The 17,505-nt window shown below is 31.7% G+C and overlaps 1 protein-coding gene across 1 annotated transcript in view; it reads right to left on the bottom strand.

Moving 5' to 3' along the window:
- Window positions 1–305: 305 nt before the first annotated feature.
- The window catches only part of LOC145333900 (CD63 antigen-like), a 30,098-nt gene continuing 12,898 nt past the window's right edge, over window positions 306–17,505 (bottom strand). Inside the window, exons 2-11 of the mRNA XM_080179162.1 lie at window positions 14,227–14,269; window positions 13,537–13,647; window positions 13,057–13,122; window positions 12,487–12,597; window positions 10,346–10,408; window positions 9,527–9,594; window positions 8,873–8,948; window positions 8,311–8,392; window positions 7,914–7,957; window positions 306–411 (exon numbers count right to left, since the gene is read on the bottom strand). Of these exons, the coding sequence (XP_080035288.1) occupies window positions 385–411; window positions 7,914–7,957; window positions 8,311–8,392; window positions 8,873–8,948; window positions 9,527–9,594; window positions 10,346–10,408; window positions 12,487–12,597; window positions 13,057–13,122; window positions 13,537–13,647; window positions 14,227–14,269 (691 nt within the window). The 3' untranslated portion in view covers window positions 306–384. The remainder of the gene's footprint in view (window positions 412–7,913; window positions 7,958–8,310; window positions 8,393–8,872; window positions 8,949–9,526; window positions 9,595–10,345; window positions 10,409–12,486; window positions 12,598–13,056; window positions 13,123–13,536; window positions 13,648–14,226; window positions 14,270–17,505) is intronic.

Genomic DNA, 17,505 nt, shown 5'->3' with positions numbered 1-17,505 from the left:
CATTTTTAGGACTTGATTATAGAGATTCATTGGTTGAAATATTATACCTTGTTGTACTAGTAATCACCCAAAAAACAGATCAAAATGATTACTAAAATTATTGTACAGAAATTCTAAAATCAGCGTGTTGTAAATGCTCTGGTAACGATTTTAGAGTTGCTTCACTTTATAAAATTGTACCTAACTTATACAGGGATTACCATGCCAAGATTGAAACTGAAATTAACGATAAAAGCTATCCGTTACTGACTAACGGACGGACCGATCCTAATTATAGAAAAGCTTCACGTTTAAAACCATATAAAATCGAACATACATTTATTTACAAAAAGAAAAAATTACAATATTACAAAATGAATAAGAAATATAAAAACTTAAAATAAACTAGGTTTTTCTTCTCTCAATCTTTCTGTTAATTTACAAACATAATTATTTAGATAGATGGATAGATGGATAGATAGATAGATAGATAGATAGATAGATAGATAGATAGATAGATAGGTAGATAGATAGATAGATAGATAGATAGATAGATAGATAGATAGATAGATAGATAGATAGATAGATAGATAGATAGATAGATAGATAGATAGATAGATAGATAGATAGATAGATAGATAGATAGATAGATAGATAGATAGATAGATAGATGGATGGATAGATAGATAGATAGATAGATAGATAAATAAATAAATAGATAGATAGATAGACAGATAGATGAATAGAAAGATAGATAGATAGATGAAATGAATAGACAAAAGGTCAGCAAAAGAATTGTAGTAGCAATAACATTTAGAAAATTTTCAAAGTATTCTTTTTCCTTTGCGGCGTTTTTACAAAAGAGCTGAATTTAACAATATTGTTTAGCCTCATAGAGAACATGAATTGTTTTACCCCCATAGAGAACATGAAGAATCTAATAAATTGTTCTAATATTTTGTTTTATTTTACCCAGGCAAAGTATTTTTAATACAATAGTTTTTCTTAGGGTGTGATTGTTGGCAACTTTTTTTAAGTAACCATATTTTGTCAAATATAAACCAATTACTGTTTAAAAATAGGTTACTATATGTTAAATTAAACTTTCAACAGATACCTTAGGTAAAATTATGTACTTGGTAGCTAATATCTATTGGGTTAAGTTCCTGTGTCATTTCCCTATTAAAAAACTTACTACTGACTTATAGGTGCTTTCATACCAAGGGTTAGGGACTAATAATTTACCCCCTTATTTCTAAAAAAAATAAAATGAGGGGGATAGTTTTTTCTTATGCTCTATAGCCATGCATAGCCACCCAGAACCCAATATAACCGAACCTATCCTGACCTAAATTTTTATGTAAATACACGAAAAAATATTTTTTAAAGGTTACTAGTGCTGAATAAAGTATTTTTATAATATATAAAATTATGCTAATACTAATTTTTCATTGGCTGATTTAAAAATTAACTTTATATATTCTTTTGTATTCCGAACTGACCTAAATCTATAAAACACCAGGGAGGGAGAGGCCATTAATTATCAAACAAATCTACAACCCTTATTTCCCCGGTGTATCCCTCACAGCACCAAGTAGAATTTTTAATAAGAGGGGGATTGGGGGTTGTAGTTTTTAATTTCTTGGTTTATTACTTTAGGTCAGGTTAGGGTAGCTAATATTGGGTACTGGGTAGCCATGCAGGGTAAGGCATCCACGCAATCGTCAGGCATAGCAATAAGAAAAATAATAATGGGGGGTAGGGGTTTATATGCATAATAGGAACTTGAGGGTAAGCACCTAATTACTAGCTAAAAAAGTAATCATTTGAACAAAATAATAATTAGGTAAAAAAAAATAATCGCATAGGGGGTATCCCTGAACCCTGAGAAAACATAAACAAACATTGACTTATATTTTCTTCTCCCAAGTCTTTAAATGTTATTTAAATAAGGACAATATTGTCTAGAAGTAGCGCAGCAATAACCAGCTATAAATACTAGATTAATAAATAAGGACAAAGGGAGGGGTAGGTAACGGGTAAAATCCGTAATGGTTATGTGTTAAAAACAGTAGTAGAACGTTAAAAATTCATGTTAACTTAAAAAATTTTTTTTCGTCTATAGTTCTTTTCAATAAGAAATACACATATTTAGTGAATACTAACATTCTACTACTATTTTTAAGCCTTAAAACACACACCTTTACGGATTTTACCCGAAACCTACCTTTCCCAAAATATGTAGCGCAGCAATGTCAAGTTAGGAATATTTATTATTTCCCTATTATGAAAAATTAAAAAGTCATATAAATCATTTTTACATTATCTTCTATTTTGTATTGGGCATTGTTTTAGGTTTTTTAACGCTTTCCTTTGACCTATAGACGAAAAAGAATGTTTAAGAAAAGCTTAAAATTCTTCTAATTCATTTAAGCATTTTTAGTAGCGCAGCTACTTTATAGTAATATTAAAGATATTATTGTCTGTATGTCTATCTCTGTTAATTTTTATTCTAAGAGATAAGATAAATGCTTGGATCTAAAAAGTAATAATAATTCAATTGTTATTAATTGTATACAATTTACTGTACTTTTAAAAATATAGAATGTTTATTTAAGTTGTCCATTTGTCCATTTATGATTTTTTTTGTGCTTCGCTTCTTTCGGATGTTGTAATCCTTGTTTTTCTAAAATATGTTTTGCAGCTTTTTTTCGCGGTCAAATAATAAATGTTTTTTTTCCTACTAATTGCTATTTTAAAGCATAAAAACATTCTTTGATATTTGTATCTTAGAATTAAGTAGCATCTTTACAAATACAATTTACTTCTATTTTTCTGTAATTCTTATATTTATGATATTTAGACTAAAGCGTTTAATTTTTGTATGTTTAATCCCCAAAGGGGCTTATACCTGCGATGCCTTAACTCAGTAGTATTACCAAAAATAACCCAACCTAACCCGAACTAAATTTACATTGAAAGAAACGAAAAGCTACGCCCCCCTCCCATATTTCAAATTGCTCGACTAGACATATTTAGGAAAACAGCTGAATATTTAACCATATTACATATAAAAGTATAAAATCTTAATATACAAAATAAAAAGTTGTGAAAATTTTTCCAAAATAGTTTATGTACAAAATTGAACAAAATTATATGGCTTAGACTTACATGGATGGGGGATATGCAAATTGATGAAAATAATTACTTAGCTTTTAAATTTAAACATTCCCTATTGCTGCTTTATCAGACGAATAACAATGCTAGTAAGGGTAAGTAACTACCTTGGCGCAAAAAAAGTACAACTAACACCCCATTTTCAGTATAAGGACTCACAGAGAAAGGTCATACAATTCAAAAGTTCATTCAATGTTGTCTAATGCCTTCCTGAAATTGAAATTCTGTGTGATATGAATATATGCAGTTATAGAAAACATTTTGTTGAAAATTAACTTTTCTTTAAGTGCTTTATCCCTGCTGACAGACTGATATGCCAAAAAAGAAGAGAGATATTTTATGTTAAAATTCTTTACAGTCAACATCATATCAAATTAAAGGTGCGACTTTAATATGGAAAGAAATACAAGTTTAATATTTAAAGTCTATTTCGATCTCATTTTAATTATATATAATTTTAGAAAACGGCTATAGTAATAATGTTTTATAATAGTTAAATATGCCAGAAAACGGTAATATGTCAACTTCAAGAAAATTCGAAATAAATGAAAAAATTGCAATTCGACAAAAAGGATACTGTTATTTAAAGCAACTTTAAGTAGTTATAAGTCCTAATATACTTTATTCCTCTTTGAGTTTCGAAGAATAGAACATATAAGCTGCTGATTTTTTCCTGCAATATTGGGTATTTGCGTTGACTTCGGATTCTTGGTCATTGTTATCAACTTTGGCAGACAAGAATTATAAATCTTATCTTGCTATTTTTCATCCACCCCTGAAATTGGTGTTATACCAACTCCGCAAAAATGTCATCTGTGCAAATATAATGATTGCGAATAGCAACTGAGTATGAAAACAGCGCTTAAATTTATAATAATATTCATAATCAACAACTAAAAAAGGCAGAATTTTGTACATGAGAACATCAGGAAATTAAATGGTTCCAGGTCAAACACAGGAGTGTCTAAAATATTAAGTTAATTCAGTATTTCTTTACTGGTTAGCTTAAGTAAAGATATGATTATACAAATAAGCCCCCTGCAGAGGTTAGTTATTTAAAAAAAAAACTATAAGATGGTTGAAATAGGTTAGGTTAGGTTAAGTGTCCACTCAGACATTTGTCACTTATAGGACCAAGGAAATGCATTATATGATGTCCAATCATTGTATCTTATTCTTGTAAATTGAATTCTTGTAAAGATTTTTAGGTTAGCGCTTACAATTCTGAAAACTTTTGCGAAAAAGTATGAACACCTCAAAAGTTATCCCAACAAATTCAAAACTATGACTTGAAACTTGCGTTGGTGTCAATACGGTACAGCGGACGGACAGATATTTAAATACAGAGTTTTAGAAACGTTGGACTTAACAGAATGTTCTAATGATTTTTTTAAAGATAGAATTTGCCAAATTTATAGTAAAACCACCCCAAGCCAACATGTTTTAGATTTATTGATAGAACACTGTAAAAGTTGATTTTTCACAAGCTCTAAATATGCCTAAAAAACATCTGGAAAATAGGAAAAGTTAAAAGTGTATCATAAATGTATAAAATTAGATAACAGGTTTTTGGACATTTTTAATGAAGGTTTGCTCTTGAAATAATGATAAACTTAAGTATAACTAAAACAAAGTTTCCAAAAAAATCGTCCAAATAAAGTGTTTTTTTTTGTCTGTCCCTTAAGATCTCACAGACCAATTAACTGATTGATTGCTCCATTTTAGGGAAACTTCACATAATTCAAAGAATGGTTCTAAGCTATTCCACTTTACATTTTATATTTTAGATGATATTAGGCTATTTCTAGATGATGCGTATCAGATAGTAAAAAACTAGTAGAATATGTACAGAAAATAAAAATTTAAATAAAACTTGGAGACTAGATTTTTTTTTTTAACACTGAATCTCTATTGGCATGAACCTATGTCCCTTTATATTTGAAATGGGGGGAAGATTAATTACTCCACAATGGACCCTCTGTCCCTGGAACCCACCCATTATTTATAAATTACTCCACCATGAACTTATCGCTCTGTCCCTTGAACCCACCCACTATTTCTTGGTTACTCCACCATGAGCTTATCCCTCTGTTCCTGAAACCCACCCATTATTTATTAGTGTCAACACCATGTACCTATCCCTCTGTCCCTGAAACCCACCCATTATTTATTAGTTTCACCACCATGGACCTATCCCTCTGTCCCTGAAACCCACCCACTATTTATTAGTTTCCAGGTGTTTATATTCTATGTTTTACATTACACGGGTTCTAGAGCCAATATAAAACGCAAAAAATAACAGGAATTGTGTAAGTCTGTCTGTACCGAAGGAACTCGCTACCCGCAGAACCGATTTTATTCTCCTTTACAATGTAGCTTCTCATGGGTCCAGAGGAGGTTTAAAACTATTTTTGGGGAGGGGAAGGGGGGTGATACCACACTCCAAAGAGAAATCGACACCAAAAAAAGTAAACCCCTTTAAAAAATTCTTTTTACCAAACTGATAAAAGGTACCATAGATGCTTCTAGGGGGCTATCCGCATTTGATTAAAGCAAAACTTCTACTGTCTTTTGCTAGATGTAGTAACTTTATGTCGAACGTACAGGCGGACAAACCCTGATCATAGAGTAGTCCTAAACAATTGTGGTGTTCCTTATCACTAAACAGTTGACTTTGGGAATGGCTTTGAGATGATAATAGAGGTGGTGGGCCTAAAGATGAGACCAACTACATTAATGCTATCAATTTAACTACCAACTTAGAAATGGGATGACAGAAACTCAGTAGTCCGAAAATGTATGCAAGTTAAAAAAGTACAAATGCAAATATCCACCAAAATCACACAGGGGGTAAATTACTCTGTTAATATATTTTTCTTATCATATTTATTTGCTCAAGAGCTTTAGGTACTCTTTTTGAATTAATAATGTTCCAATATTTATCGTGCATTGTCTTATCCCTTAAGATCCCTGACTAAAATACTAATAGTAAAAATCTTTAAAAATGGAACTCATAAGTTTTCTAAAAATCATATCTCTTTTATGGGGTTAGACCTAACCCATATCTAGACATAGCATAAAGCCTAACCAGAACCATTACAAAGATTCCCTGAAATATGAAGACTAATGATCAAGATTAATTTTTGATTTTAGGACTGCTAAATGTTAAAATCGCCAAATTATGGTCGCTCCACATGAAAAAAAATAACCAAAATGTGTGCTAATGTCATTGGCATCATAGACTAAATAAACATATTGATACAAATTTTTAATTATGACTCATTTTGTATATATTTCAAATAATCTTAAGGGAAATAACAATGGATATTATATTGATATACATACACCCCAAATTATGAAAACTTTATGTAGATTAACACTTGGTTTTTTTGGTATATACTATCCTATCAATATTTTAAAAAGTCTCAAATTTTTCTTGCCAACGAATGAAAGATCTTGATTTACTTAATATGCCCTAAGGTGGGTACGTGTACACATTATCAAGGATGCTTGCTATTTGTATTAGTCCGGTTTTAACCCATTTTTCTCAAAGAAAATCTTTCATCTAGTTGCTTGCACATAAAATGAATTTAATACCGTGGTTATGTTTATGTAATAAATTTTCAAGGATATACATAAAACTTTCAACCATATTTTCTAACTATTAGAGTAAAGTATAGAAAACCAATATCTATGCTTTCAGATAATTAAAAATTATTTATAAATTTTATAAATTGTTCCAAATTTATCTTAAGAAAAATTTATTCTGCTTTTAACTGTTCTGTTACAGTGAAGCTTCGAATAGGTTCAGGGAGGGTTTTTAACCATTTTGGTTTCCTCCCAAGAATATCGCCCCTGGAAAAATATCCACGATTTTTTTTACTTTTTCTTTTTAAAACTAAAATTGAAAGAGGACCAACATCCTCCCCACATCAAGGCTTCTAGGGGCGTAGCCGCTAGTTGTACTAGTAATAGTATTGTAAATCTATGTTATTTCCTTCCATGATTTTTTTTTATTGTTGCTTATCTTATTGGTTATCATTTTGCCTAACAAGCTTATTCTAAGTTTTAGAACATTTTTTAGTTTCTTAATTAACTTATTTATTAGGTTACTCCTTCAATAAATTATTATAGACTGCGCCCATAGTTTTAAAGAGCCAGATGGATAATACGCATTACCTCACCATTTTAAGTTTTGTAAAGGGATAAATACAAGGATGACAACATCCATAAGTAGTAAAGCATAAAAAAACAAAGTGAGATATAGATGTTTAGTTGTCATACCAAAAAGAAGAGAGAGAGGAGATGCAAAAACTCGAAGAAAATCACGAAACATTAAGAAAGGGTTACGTCTTTTGAAGCATTGCCAACAGCCAGACAGGCTAAACTCTGTATAGACTAGACAGACAGAAAGGCTAAACTCTGTATGGACTAGACAGACAGACAGGCTAAACTCTGTATAGACTAGTCAGACAGACAGGCTAAACTCTGTATAGACTAGACAGACAGACAGGCTAAACTCTGTATAGACTAGTCAGACAGACAGGCTAAACTCTGTATAGACTAAACAGACAGACAGGCTAAACTCTGTATAGACTAGATCCACATAGGTATCTTCACTTAAAATTATTAAAGCTATCTTCAACGTTTAAATAGATTGATTGACACAAGATAGAGAAAAAGATATATAGCTAAATAGACTGGTAGTTAATAAGATAAGTAGATGGATAGATTTATAATTTAGTTTGTAAATTCCTTATGGTGGTACACAGACATAGAGATAAAATCATACCAACAAGCTCTGAAATGAAATAAAATCAAGTATAGTAAAAAAACCTAATCCCAATAATTCAAATGAACAAAAGATAGAGTGAGTTATAGTGCAGATGTTCAGCGATCAAAAAAGTATTTTTAAATCACGAAATCTCTAACATGTTTAACATATGGTTTAATGCTTTTATTTTTATTGCATGACTGACGGACCTACTGACCAAGTAAATTATAAAATGGATGTTCATTTGCATAATTTTCATAAAAAAAATCTTCTGTTTATCTTAAATAGCAGCTGTGAAAATTGAATTTCTCCCATTGAGTTACAGACGGACGGACGGACAAAGTGAATTATAGAGTATCCACGCTACTGAAAAAACTTACCAATAAAAAGAAGAATTAGAATGAACAAAAGAATGTAGAGAATATTTTCTTTCAACAGTAAAAAGATGGCATCCGTACAACCCTGAAAAAATCCCAAGTATTAGTTTGTTTAAAAGAGTAAAGCTTTTCTATGTCAGGGAGGTAGGGGACATTACACTGCAATTTATAAATATACAAGTACCCTTTCTTATAAAATGGTCCATATCTTTATTCGGCGACTTAAAAACTTTGGGTACTTTTTATGAAGTCTTGATTCGTTGGTTCAAACTAGATGTCCAAACTTTTCAACAAACCAACGATTATTATCAAACAGTCTACAGTTTTCATAAGTAAACATGCTAACACTTATCCGAAATACTAAAATAACATGATGTCTATCTGTCTGTATGTCCACTAAGAACATGTAAATATCAAGTATGATAGTTCCGTACTTTCAAAAAAAAGTCTAGAATTTGTTCAAGAAGACGAAGGTTTCAGGCTATGTGAAGAAATTTACCAAAAAAGTAAAAGGGGAGTTAAAACTCAGTGGTTAGGGGCGAAGCCATTCGTATCTAAAATTTACCTGATTAAAAAATGTGCTTTGGTTTGAGAAATCATAATTAAATTCTATTTTGTGTCCACAGGTCATATTGTAATCACTAAAAACAGATAGATAGATAAAACAATAAATAGATAGTAGATTAATTAAAATAGAATTAAAAACAAAATAGATAAAAATATAAAAAAAATAAATTCTTTTGACTTTATATAAAAACGTCAATTTCATAAAAGAATTTGAATAAATATTATAAAAATTATATAAAATAACCGAAAAAAAACACCATTAAAAAAAAATTTCCCAAGTTTAAAAAGGTCAATGAATTCATAAATTACTGATGTTATGACGTATAGACCTCGGATATATAAAGCTTTGCTGATGGAAGGTATTGTCTGTAAATATGTAAAATTACAGGGGCTTTCCCTTTAAGTCCCTGTCAATCACTTCCCTTCCCCCTTTCTTATTTTTGAAATAAATTGTAAATACTGGATACTGGTGGGGTGAGGAGTAAACTGAGGGGTTTCAATTAAAATCTATTTTGAAGGTTGGAGGGGGGGGGGGGCGGGGGGGGGGTGATGCTAGTTAATCTAATTTACTTTCAAAGTACATAAAAATGAGGGATAGGGGGGTTATTTGTGCTCAACAGGGCACTTTAAGGGAAAGCACGAAATTACTAACCTACAACAAGAATCTGGAATATTGTATGGCAGGGGTTTACTACCCCCAATACCAATTTCTCTAGCCTCCTAGATAGATAAGTAGATAGATAGATAGATAGATAGAATCTGGTATATTATATGGTAGGGGTTTACTACCCCCAATACCAATCTCTCTAGCCTCCTAGATAGATAAGTAGATAGATAGATAGATAAACACACACAGAGATAGGTAAATAGATAGAAAAATGGATAGGCAAAAGTTCAGCTACACAACTGTAGGGTATTATTGCTTTTGATTTGGGGGGAAATTTAAGGCTCGATTGGTTTTCTTTACATTCATTATAAAATCAAAACAAGGATGACAACACCCATAAGTAGGTAAAACAGGAAACCTTTAAAATCACGCAACCTTTTAAAATCACGAATATATAAATCGATCTAGCACCGTAATTAATAGAAAAATCTTGATGAAACTTGATGGAAATATGTAGAATATGAGCATATTTAATCCCTGATAATTTCAGCCGTCAATCCTGAATAGGAATCAGGAAAATTTAAAAATCTAGGAATCGATCTAGCACCCCAATTAATGCACAAATCTTAACAAAACTTAGTGAAAATAAGTAGAATCAAAAATTGATTGATCCCTGAAATTTTTCTTAGGAATTGTCATAGGAATATTCACTAAAAATTTTAGTTGTCTATCTTGAATAGGAGCCGAGAAAATCACGTTTCCTCCATAGCGTTACGGACAGACTGAGGGACAAAGTGAACTATAGGGTAGCTTCGCCACTAAAATATAGATATATATTAAATAGATATAAATTGAATAGAGTACCTGATACCCATTAAATTTAGATTTAGCCCAGTCGAAAGGTCCCTCGCCTCCACAGCATTCCAACTAAAACAAAAAAGTGTTTTAAAATGATTCTCCTTAACAGTAGAGCTTCTCCAAGGTCCAGAGAAAATTTATTTTAGAGGGTTTCTCCTCCCTTACAAGAGAAATCGCCCCTGGATAAAAAATAACCCCCTCCCTCTAAGAAAGCTATTGAAGCCTCTAGGGCCGTAGCCGCTAGGTATTACATAAGCTGATGTAATAAAAAATGAAATATTATACAACTTAATCAAATAAAATTTTGTATAACTTTAAAATCATTGATTTTAGTTTAAAGCTGTTGTTTAACAGCTATTTTAACCTTTATCCTATAATATCAAGTTATAAGCTTTTTTTTTTGTCTGTAACGGGATATCGCTAACTGCTGAACTATTCAATTTAAAAAAAAAGTTTGGATATGGTTTTAGGCTATTTTCCTGTCCTTCGAATATAGAGCCCCTAGATGATAGGGGCTCAACCGTTAGTCTTTAATATTTCTAAAGCAAAGAGAACAAATCAAAATTAATAAATTCAATAAAGTCTATATTATATACATATTACATATATTGATTAGATATATATAGGTTAATCCATATATGCTAATTTTATATAACTTTCAAAGTAAATAAATTCAAGTATTTTAATACATCCAAAAATAGCACTTAATTCTGGGACACCTACCATACTCGGCAAGAATGAGGTATTAAATGGAGCCTCTAACGACTTTATACCATAAAACAAGTAGCGCAGATACTCTATAATTGTGAATTTTATGTATGAAGATTATAATTGGCTTTTTTTTTGTAAAGAAACCTATGTATCAATTTTCAGTTAATATATATTTTGTTGCTCCGCTACGTATGGACATAATTATTCTTGTTTAAATATATTGTGATCAATATCAGGGATCTAAAGGGATAAGACAATGTCCGATAAATTTATATACATCCCCAATGATGATACACATAATTACCCCTACATTAGTGGTTGAAACGTCTGGATACTCAACTTATTGAACAAATTAATTAAAATTTAATAAGAAGTACCCAAAGTTGTTAAGCCAATAGATAAGAAAACGTACTTTGGGGACTAGTGTAATTAACAGCCAAATGTTCCCTCCCTCCCTGGTTCAATGTGTTATTATTATGTTTATTATTATTATTCTTTATACTTTACTTTACTAGGGCTTCATTGAGTGTTTCTACAACATTTTCTAAAAAAATTCAAATATCTTGAAGTTTTACTGTATAAATAGAATACCAAGGGAAAGGGAGAGGAGGGTGGGATAATATAGGCTCTACAATTTTTTTAAATTTTTTTTTGGGGGGGGATACATCCTCCACCATTCAAAGCTGGTTTCTTAGTTCACTTAAATTAAAATTACTGGATTTAAAAATATTTATTTTTAAAGGTGTGAAGGGAAGAACAATATATTGTGGTTTTAGATATCTCAATGGACATTCATACATAATCTAGCTACTTTAATAATTTTGTTAAACTGAATAAACACTATCTTTTAATGTGATTTCTTTTACTTCTATCCACTATATAACTACAATAGTAAACTTACATAAATATATTTTTTGTAGCATACTACTCTATAAGTATGTTATATCCATGCATTACTGGAAATAAGTGTAAAAATAAAGATGTATATTCCAGACAGTTACCTCCCTCCAAATAGCAAGGACCCTTTAGTTAGCAGACGAAAATGAATTATATTGAAGAACTTTGGTTTCTTAAGCTGTTAGCAGTTTTTTTTTGTGTAATATTTGCTATTTTGGTTAGTTTTTTACTTAAGGGTTAAACAGCAGCAAATTATTGTTATCTTAATCTTGTATTTGCTCAAAAGGACATGTTCGTGTTTTTTTTTTGCAAAAAAAACAAAAAGTCAACGTATCTCTTAGCCATATTAAAAAATCATGTATAGCATCATATTAAATACAATTTTCTACTAATACTAAAATAAAAATCCTAAATTAATACCAGTTGTAATAGACAGGGTCTTCGTTCCCTCGGGTCTAACAATAACAGTTATTATTATAGTTTTCCATTTTAATATCCTCGAAAAGTTGTCTATAATTCGATGCCATAAATAACTGTACCTGACTTTGTACATAGTCCCAGGCTTTTCCATGCAAGCTGCTTCCATTAATATATTTTTCTTGTACAGTTTGATCCACACTCAGGGCTAACAGACTGCGTAGTTCATCCTCCTGTAATTAAGCATCTTTAAAATTAGTGGCGTTTAGAGGATTTTGCCAGTGGTTGCGCGAAAAACTGAAAACCCAGGTGTAAGATTTTCAATACCCCCCTTAAACCCAAATCAAGGAGTTTGTATAAGTTGTGAGCTTTGAAATAAATAATATCAAATGATTAAACATACATAAAATCGAAGAGATAAGAAAGTGCAAAAATAGCCTAAACCATACCCAAGAACTGAATCTAAAAAGTTTTAAGATAACTTTTCTTATTCGTTGGCTTAACAACATTGGGGTCTTTTATTAAATTTTGATTGGTTGGTTCATTGAGTTAAGTGTTTAAACGTTTCAACCACTGATTGCAATCTATAGAAGGGGTAATTTTGTTTATCATCATTGGGGATGTACATCAATTTACCGGCCATTGTCTTATCCCTTCAGATCCCTGAATTAATTGAAATAAAATTATCTTACCCTTAGATAGAAGTAGATGAGTATTGTAATTTCAGCAATAAAGAAACCAAGGATTACTGTGAAAAACTGTAACAATGAAAATATTCAAATTAATTTAATGTAATTCTTTATTTACATAATTTAGACAAGATAAAAGGATTTTTTTATCAGAATTAAGGGCCAGGCCAAATCACAAACATCCCACTTATTCAGACAACTAAACCTTTTGATTGCACGACTTTTGTCTAGAAATCCTTACTGTGCATGGGAATAGTTGCGACTGTTGTTCGGCCAAGGCATTCTCCATATTCTTACTATTAAAGTCGCGCATCTGACATAGCAGCAGAAGGTAAAAGTTTTAGTGTCTTTAGTTCAGCAGACGCAGTTTGGGTGGAGATTCGAACTTATCACTTTCCCGCATGGTTTTTACCCCCATCATGTTTAGGCAGATGTATAACAGCATAAATTTAGTTTAAAATTAAGTCGCCAGGTGTCACTTACCAAGGATAGGAGACATGTAGATTGTTTGATAGCACCACAACATCCCAGGAAGGAGGTAAAGAAAACAGCTGTCGCCAAAATCAGGATTGTACAGTACAAAATGTTCACAGTCTAGATAAAAATGTTCCGATAAAGCTTAAGATCTCTGTAACCCTTGTAGTCTAAATGCTACAAAATAGATTTATATACTCATATGCAATGGTCTCGTGCTTCCCTTTTTTTATTTTATCTCTCTTTTTCTTTTCCGCCTCTCTCATTTTATGACCACTGAACGTGAACCTCTGCTCTATAACTCACTTTGTCAAATTATCTATCCATGATTTTTATGCTTTATGGATATTTTTTTTATCTACTTCTATATACTTGGTTAAATTTGAAGGGTTTTATGCTATTTTTTATTAATTTTCTGTGTTCTAAGATGCAACAAGCACAACTGATAGTGTTCAAAATAACCTACATTTATGTCCCAACCAACTTTTGATTGAAGATTTTTATAGTGACTATGAAAAATGACGTCATACTGGCCATCCATTGGTCAAATAAAAAAGGATACTGGCCTATCATTGGTAATTTAATCTGTGTATTAGCCTATCGTTGGTCATTTGTATGACGTAATTTTTTTATGTGCACTATAGAGAGCTTCTATTGCTTGTAGAGTAGCCTGCTTCTCTACATGCAATAATATTGTACCTGTGTTTCAGATTTTATGTTGTCGTAGATCACCAATCCTCCGCTAAAATATAAAAGAACACATTAAAATCAGAAGAAGAAAGAACACAATAAAGAGAGAGAGGGAGAAAGCGAGAGAGTAAAAGACAAAGAGAGAGATAGAAAGGAAGAGAGAAAGAAAGAGATAGAGAGAGAGAGAGAGAGAGAGAGAGAGAGAGAGACACAGAGACAGAGAGTAAAAGACAGAGAGTTAGATTGAAAGGAAGAGAGAGAGAGAGAGAGAGACAGAGACAGAGAAAGAGAGAGGGATAGAGCGAGAGATAAGAAAGGGGACCTGTTGTAAAAAATTGACAATTCTTCCTTATTTAGATTCAAGACGTTTCAACGATGTAACAAAATTGTTTTCTTGTGAGGCAGCTAATATGAAGGAGGAACAGTTATTCTTCGGGTGTAATATCCTTCCCATGATATGTATTTAAAGGGCTTTTAAAGTTTCGTAATCCTTATCTAAAAGTAACAGGATGTATATCTGTGTGTTTTGTGTGTGTGTGTGTAGCGGAGAATCTAACTGACCACTGAACTGATTCTTATAGTTCTTATGTAAAGTGAACCTTCCAAGAGGCCAAGGAAAGGTTTATAACTAGTTTAGGGGAGGTTCACTCCACCCACCCTAGAGGCCTCTAGGGGCGTAACCGTTAGTTTAATTAAAAGTAAATAGAATTTGTTTCATTCTATGAACACTTTTGGAAATATTATACAGCATAATATTCGCATAGAAAAATTGGTGCAGATTTTATCTTTAAAATAGTGAGTACACCATTTTGGTACTCAAACTACTCTATAGTTCGAAATGTCCGTCCGTCCGCCAGGCTGTAAGAGACAGAATGGGGAGACATTAATTGTGAAGATTCCCTAAACCAATTAGGATCCGGTGTAAAATATTAAATATGTATATCATGCACTTTTTATATTGTAATATTTCTTAAGAATATTTTCTTAAAGCTTATTTTTTTCGTTGCTTCAATAAATAGAATACTGAATATATCTTTATGCTAACAAAGGCATAACTTGATTAAAAAAAAATGGGAATTATCCTCTATTCTCATAGAACTATGCTTGTATTTTAAACTATATAAAAATAATGAAAACGCTATCTTAAAATATACGAAAATGCTTAAGATTAAAAGCCTTATAAAGATTAAATTATATGACATTAATACTTAAACTGAAAGGTGTTCAATCAAATTCACTAAAATATAAAAATCTGTACTAAAAGATCTCGCTAACCACTGTGGACCGATCTGACTCTCCTTTACAATGAAGATTCCTTAAGGTCCCAGGAAAGGTTTTGAGGAGGGGAATACATTAATAGCTTATCTATAATACAAATTAGTAATATATATGAAATTGCGAATATAAAATATTTATGCAACTATCACGGAAATTAAAGAACACTTAAACTTAAACTCTGTATAATAAGTTTGAACAGGAAAATTATGTTCATAACAAGCGAAGCAAGCCTTTGAACAAAAAAATTTCTAAAATGATTTTTTAGTACAGAAATGATCAATATTAAGAAAAAATGTACAATTTTTTACAACTATAAATTCTTCTTTTTTTAACAAAAATATTAATTAAAAGTTTTTAAATTGATAATGACTTTTATAAAACGTCTCTTTTGTACTGTCTTAGACAAACGTTCCTAATAAGAAAATTAACTAATAAGACGGACCAGGGGCGTCCAAGCTTTTTATTTTGGGGGGGGTAAAAATTTTTGAAGGGGGGGGTAATTCGTTTTTGGGGGGGGTAAAATGGCGCGCGAAGCGCGCCGCAAATTTTTTTTACCCCCCCCAAAATTTTTACCCCGGGGGTAAAATTTGCTTGGGGGGGGGTAATAACCCCCCCTGAAATCTGTTAACAGGGGTAAATTTAGTTTACCCCCCCCAAAATTTACCCCCGGGGTAAAATTTTTGGGGGGGGTAATTTAAATTTTATCAAATATATAGTATTAAAAATGCGCGCGAAGCGCGCAATTCTTTTTTTTTTTAGAGATTTTTTATTTTGGGGGGGTATTTACCCCCCCAAAATTGTTTGGGGGGGTAAATACCCCCTACGGCACCCCCAAAATCGTTTGGGGGGGGTAATCGCCCCATTACCCCCCCCCCCTTGGACGTCTATGAGACGGACATATATACCTATGATTACAGAGAAGCCACGCTACTAATAACCACAATTTATTCTATCTGAGTTTTGATAAATACGTGCCGTCTAAACTTACCAGTTTTTAAACAATGTTTCTAACACATACTACTGTTAGAGATTGAGGACATCGGGCTGTTTTTACACTAGTTCCCAAAGTTTTATAATAACGTTTTCTTATTCGTTGGACTAACAACTTTGGCGATTTTTTGTATTTTGATTTGTTGGATCATCATGTTAAGTGTCCAAACATTGCAACCACTAAGTATAGATAGAGTAATTTTTTGTATGATTATTTGGGATGCACATTATTTTATCGGCCATTCTCTTATTCCTTTAGATCACTGCTTATTAAGTCATGAATAATCGCTTTGATGATTATGTTATACAATGATGTGTTTTAAATCCTTCACTTGTAATACTCTCTATTTATAGAATGGTTTAACAGACAACCTTTGATTGAACAGCCTATGACTGTCCTAACAGTGCAAACAAAATGAGTTGCGCTCATTTAAAGAGAAGGCATTCCCCCCTACTCTTTCTACTAATACCACAATTCTGACACGACGGCAAATCTCTAGTATGACGCAGTGTGGTCCAGAACCGAACAAGAAACCTCCCAGACAAGGTCATGTCTTAAATGGATAGCTAAAAAAGTTTTTAAATAGACGTACTCAAATCAACGGAATTTTTATACACGGTTTCAAATCAATAGCACAATTTCAACATGTTAAAGACTGATCCTTAAATATTAAAGATGTCCAACGGGTGGTCCTCGTTGGTCCAAAATCTGAGTTTAAAGTCATGTTTTTAGTATCATTACATTAAAATCAAAACCTTATTTAACCTTTAGGAATACAGTAATGCTCAAAATATTTATAGTCTTCAAGAATCTCGAAGAATAGTGTGCGATCATTTTCGCACATTAGTTAAGAGAGGTATAATGAGAAGTAAATATTTTTGCCTTTTAAAATTAATTTCTTTAAAATGCAATATATAGATTTTTGACTAGCGAAAAGATGCTGTCTAAAATGGTGCAAAAAATGGGGACAAATTTCAAATTGATTTGACGGGGCTGTTTATTTACGTCACAAGTGAGGG

Source organism: Acartia tonsa, chromosome 12, assembly GCF_053477335.1.
Source record: "Acartia tonsa isolate MP-2025a chromosome 12, ASM5347733v1, whole genome shotgun sequence".
NCBI lineage: Eukaryota > Metazoa > Arthropoda > Copepoda > Calanoida > Acartiidae > Acartia > Acartia tonsa.
Note: the sequence above shows the minus strand (reverse complement) of the source record. Positions and strands in the feature narration are given on the sequence as shown.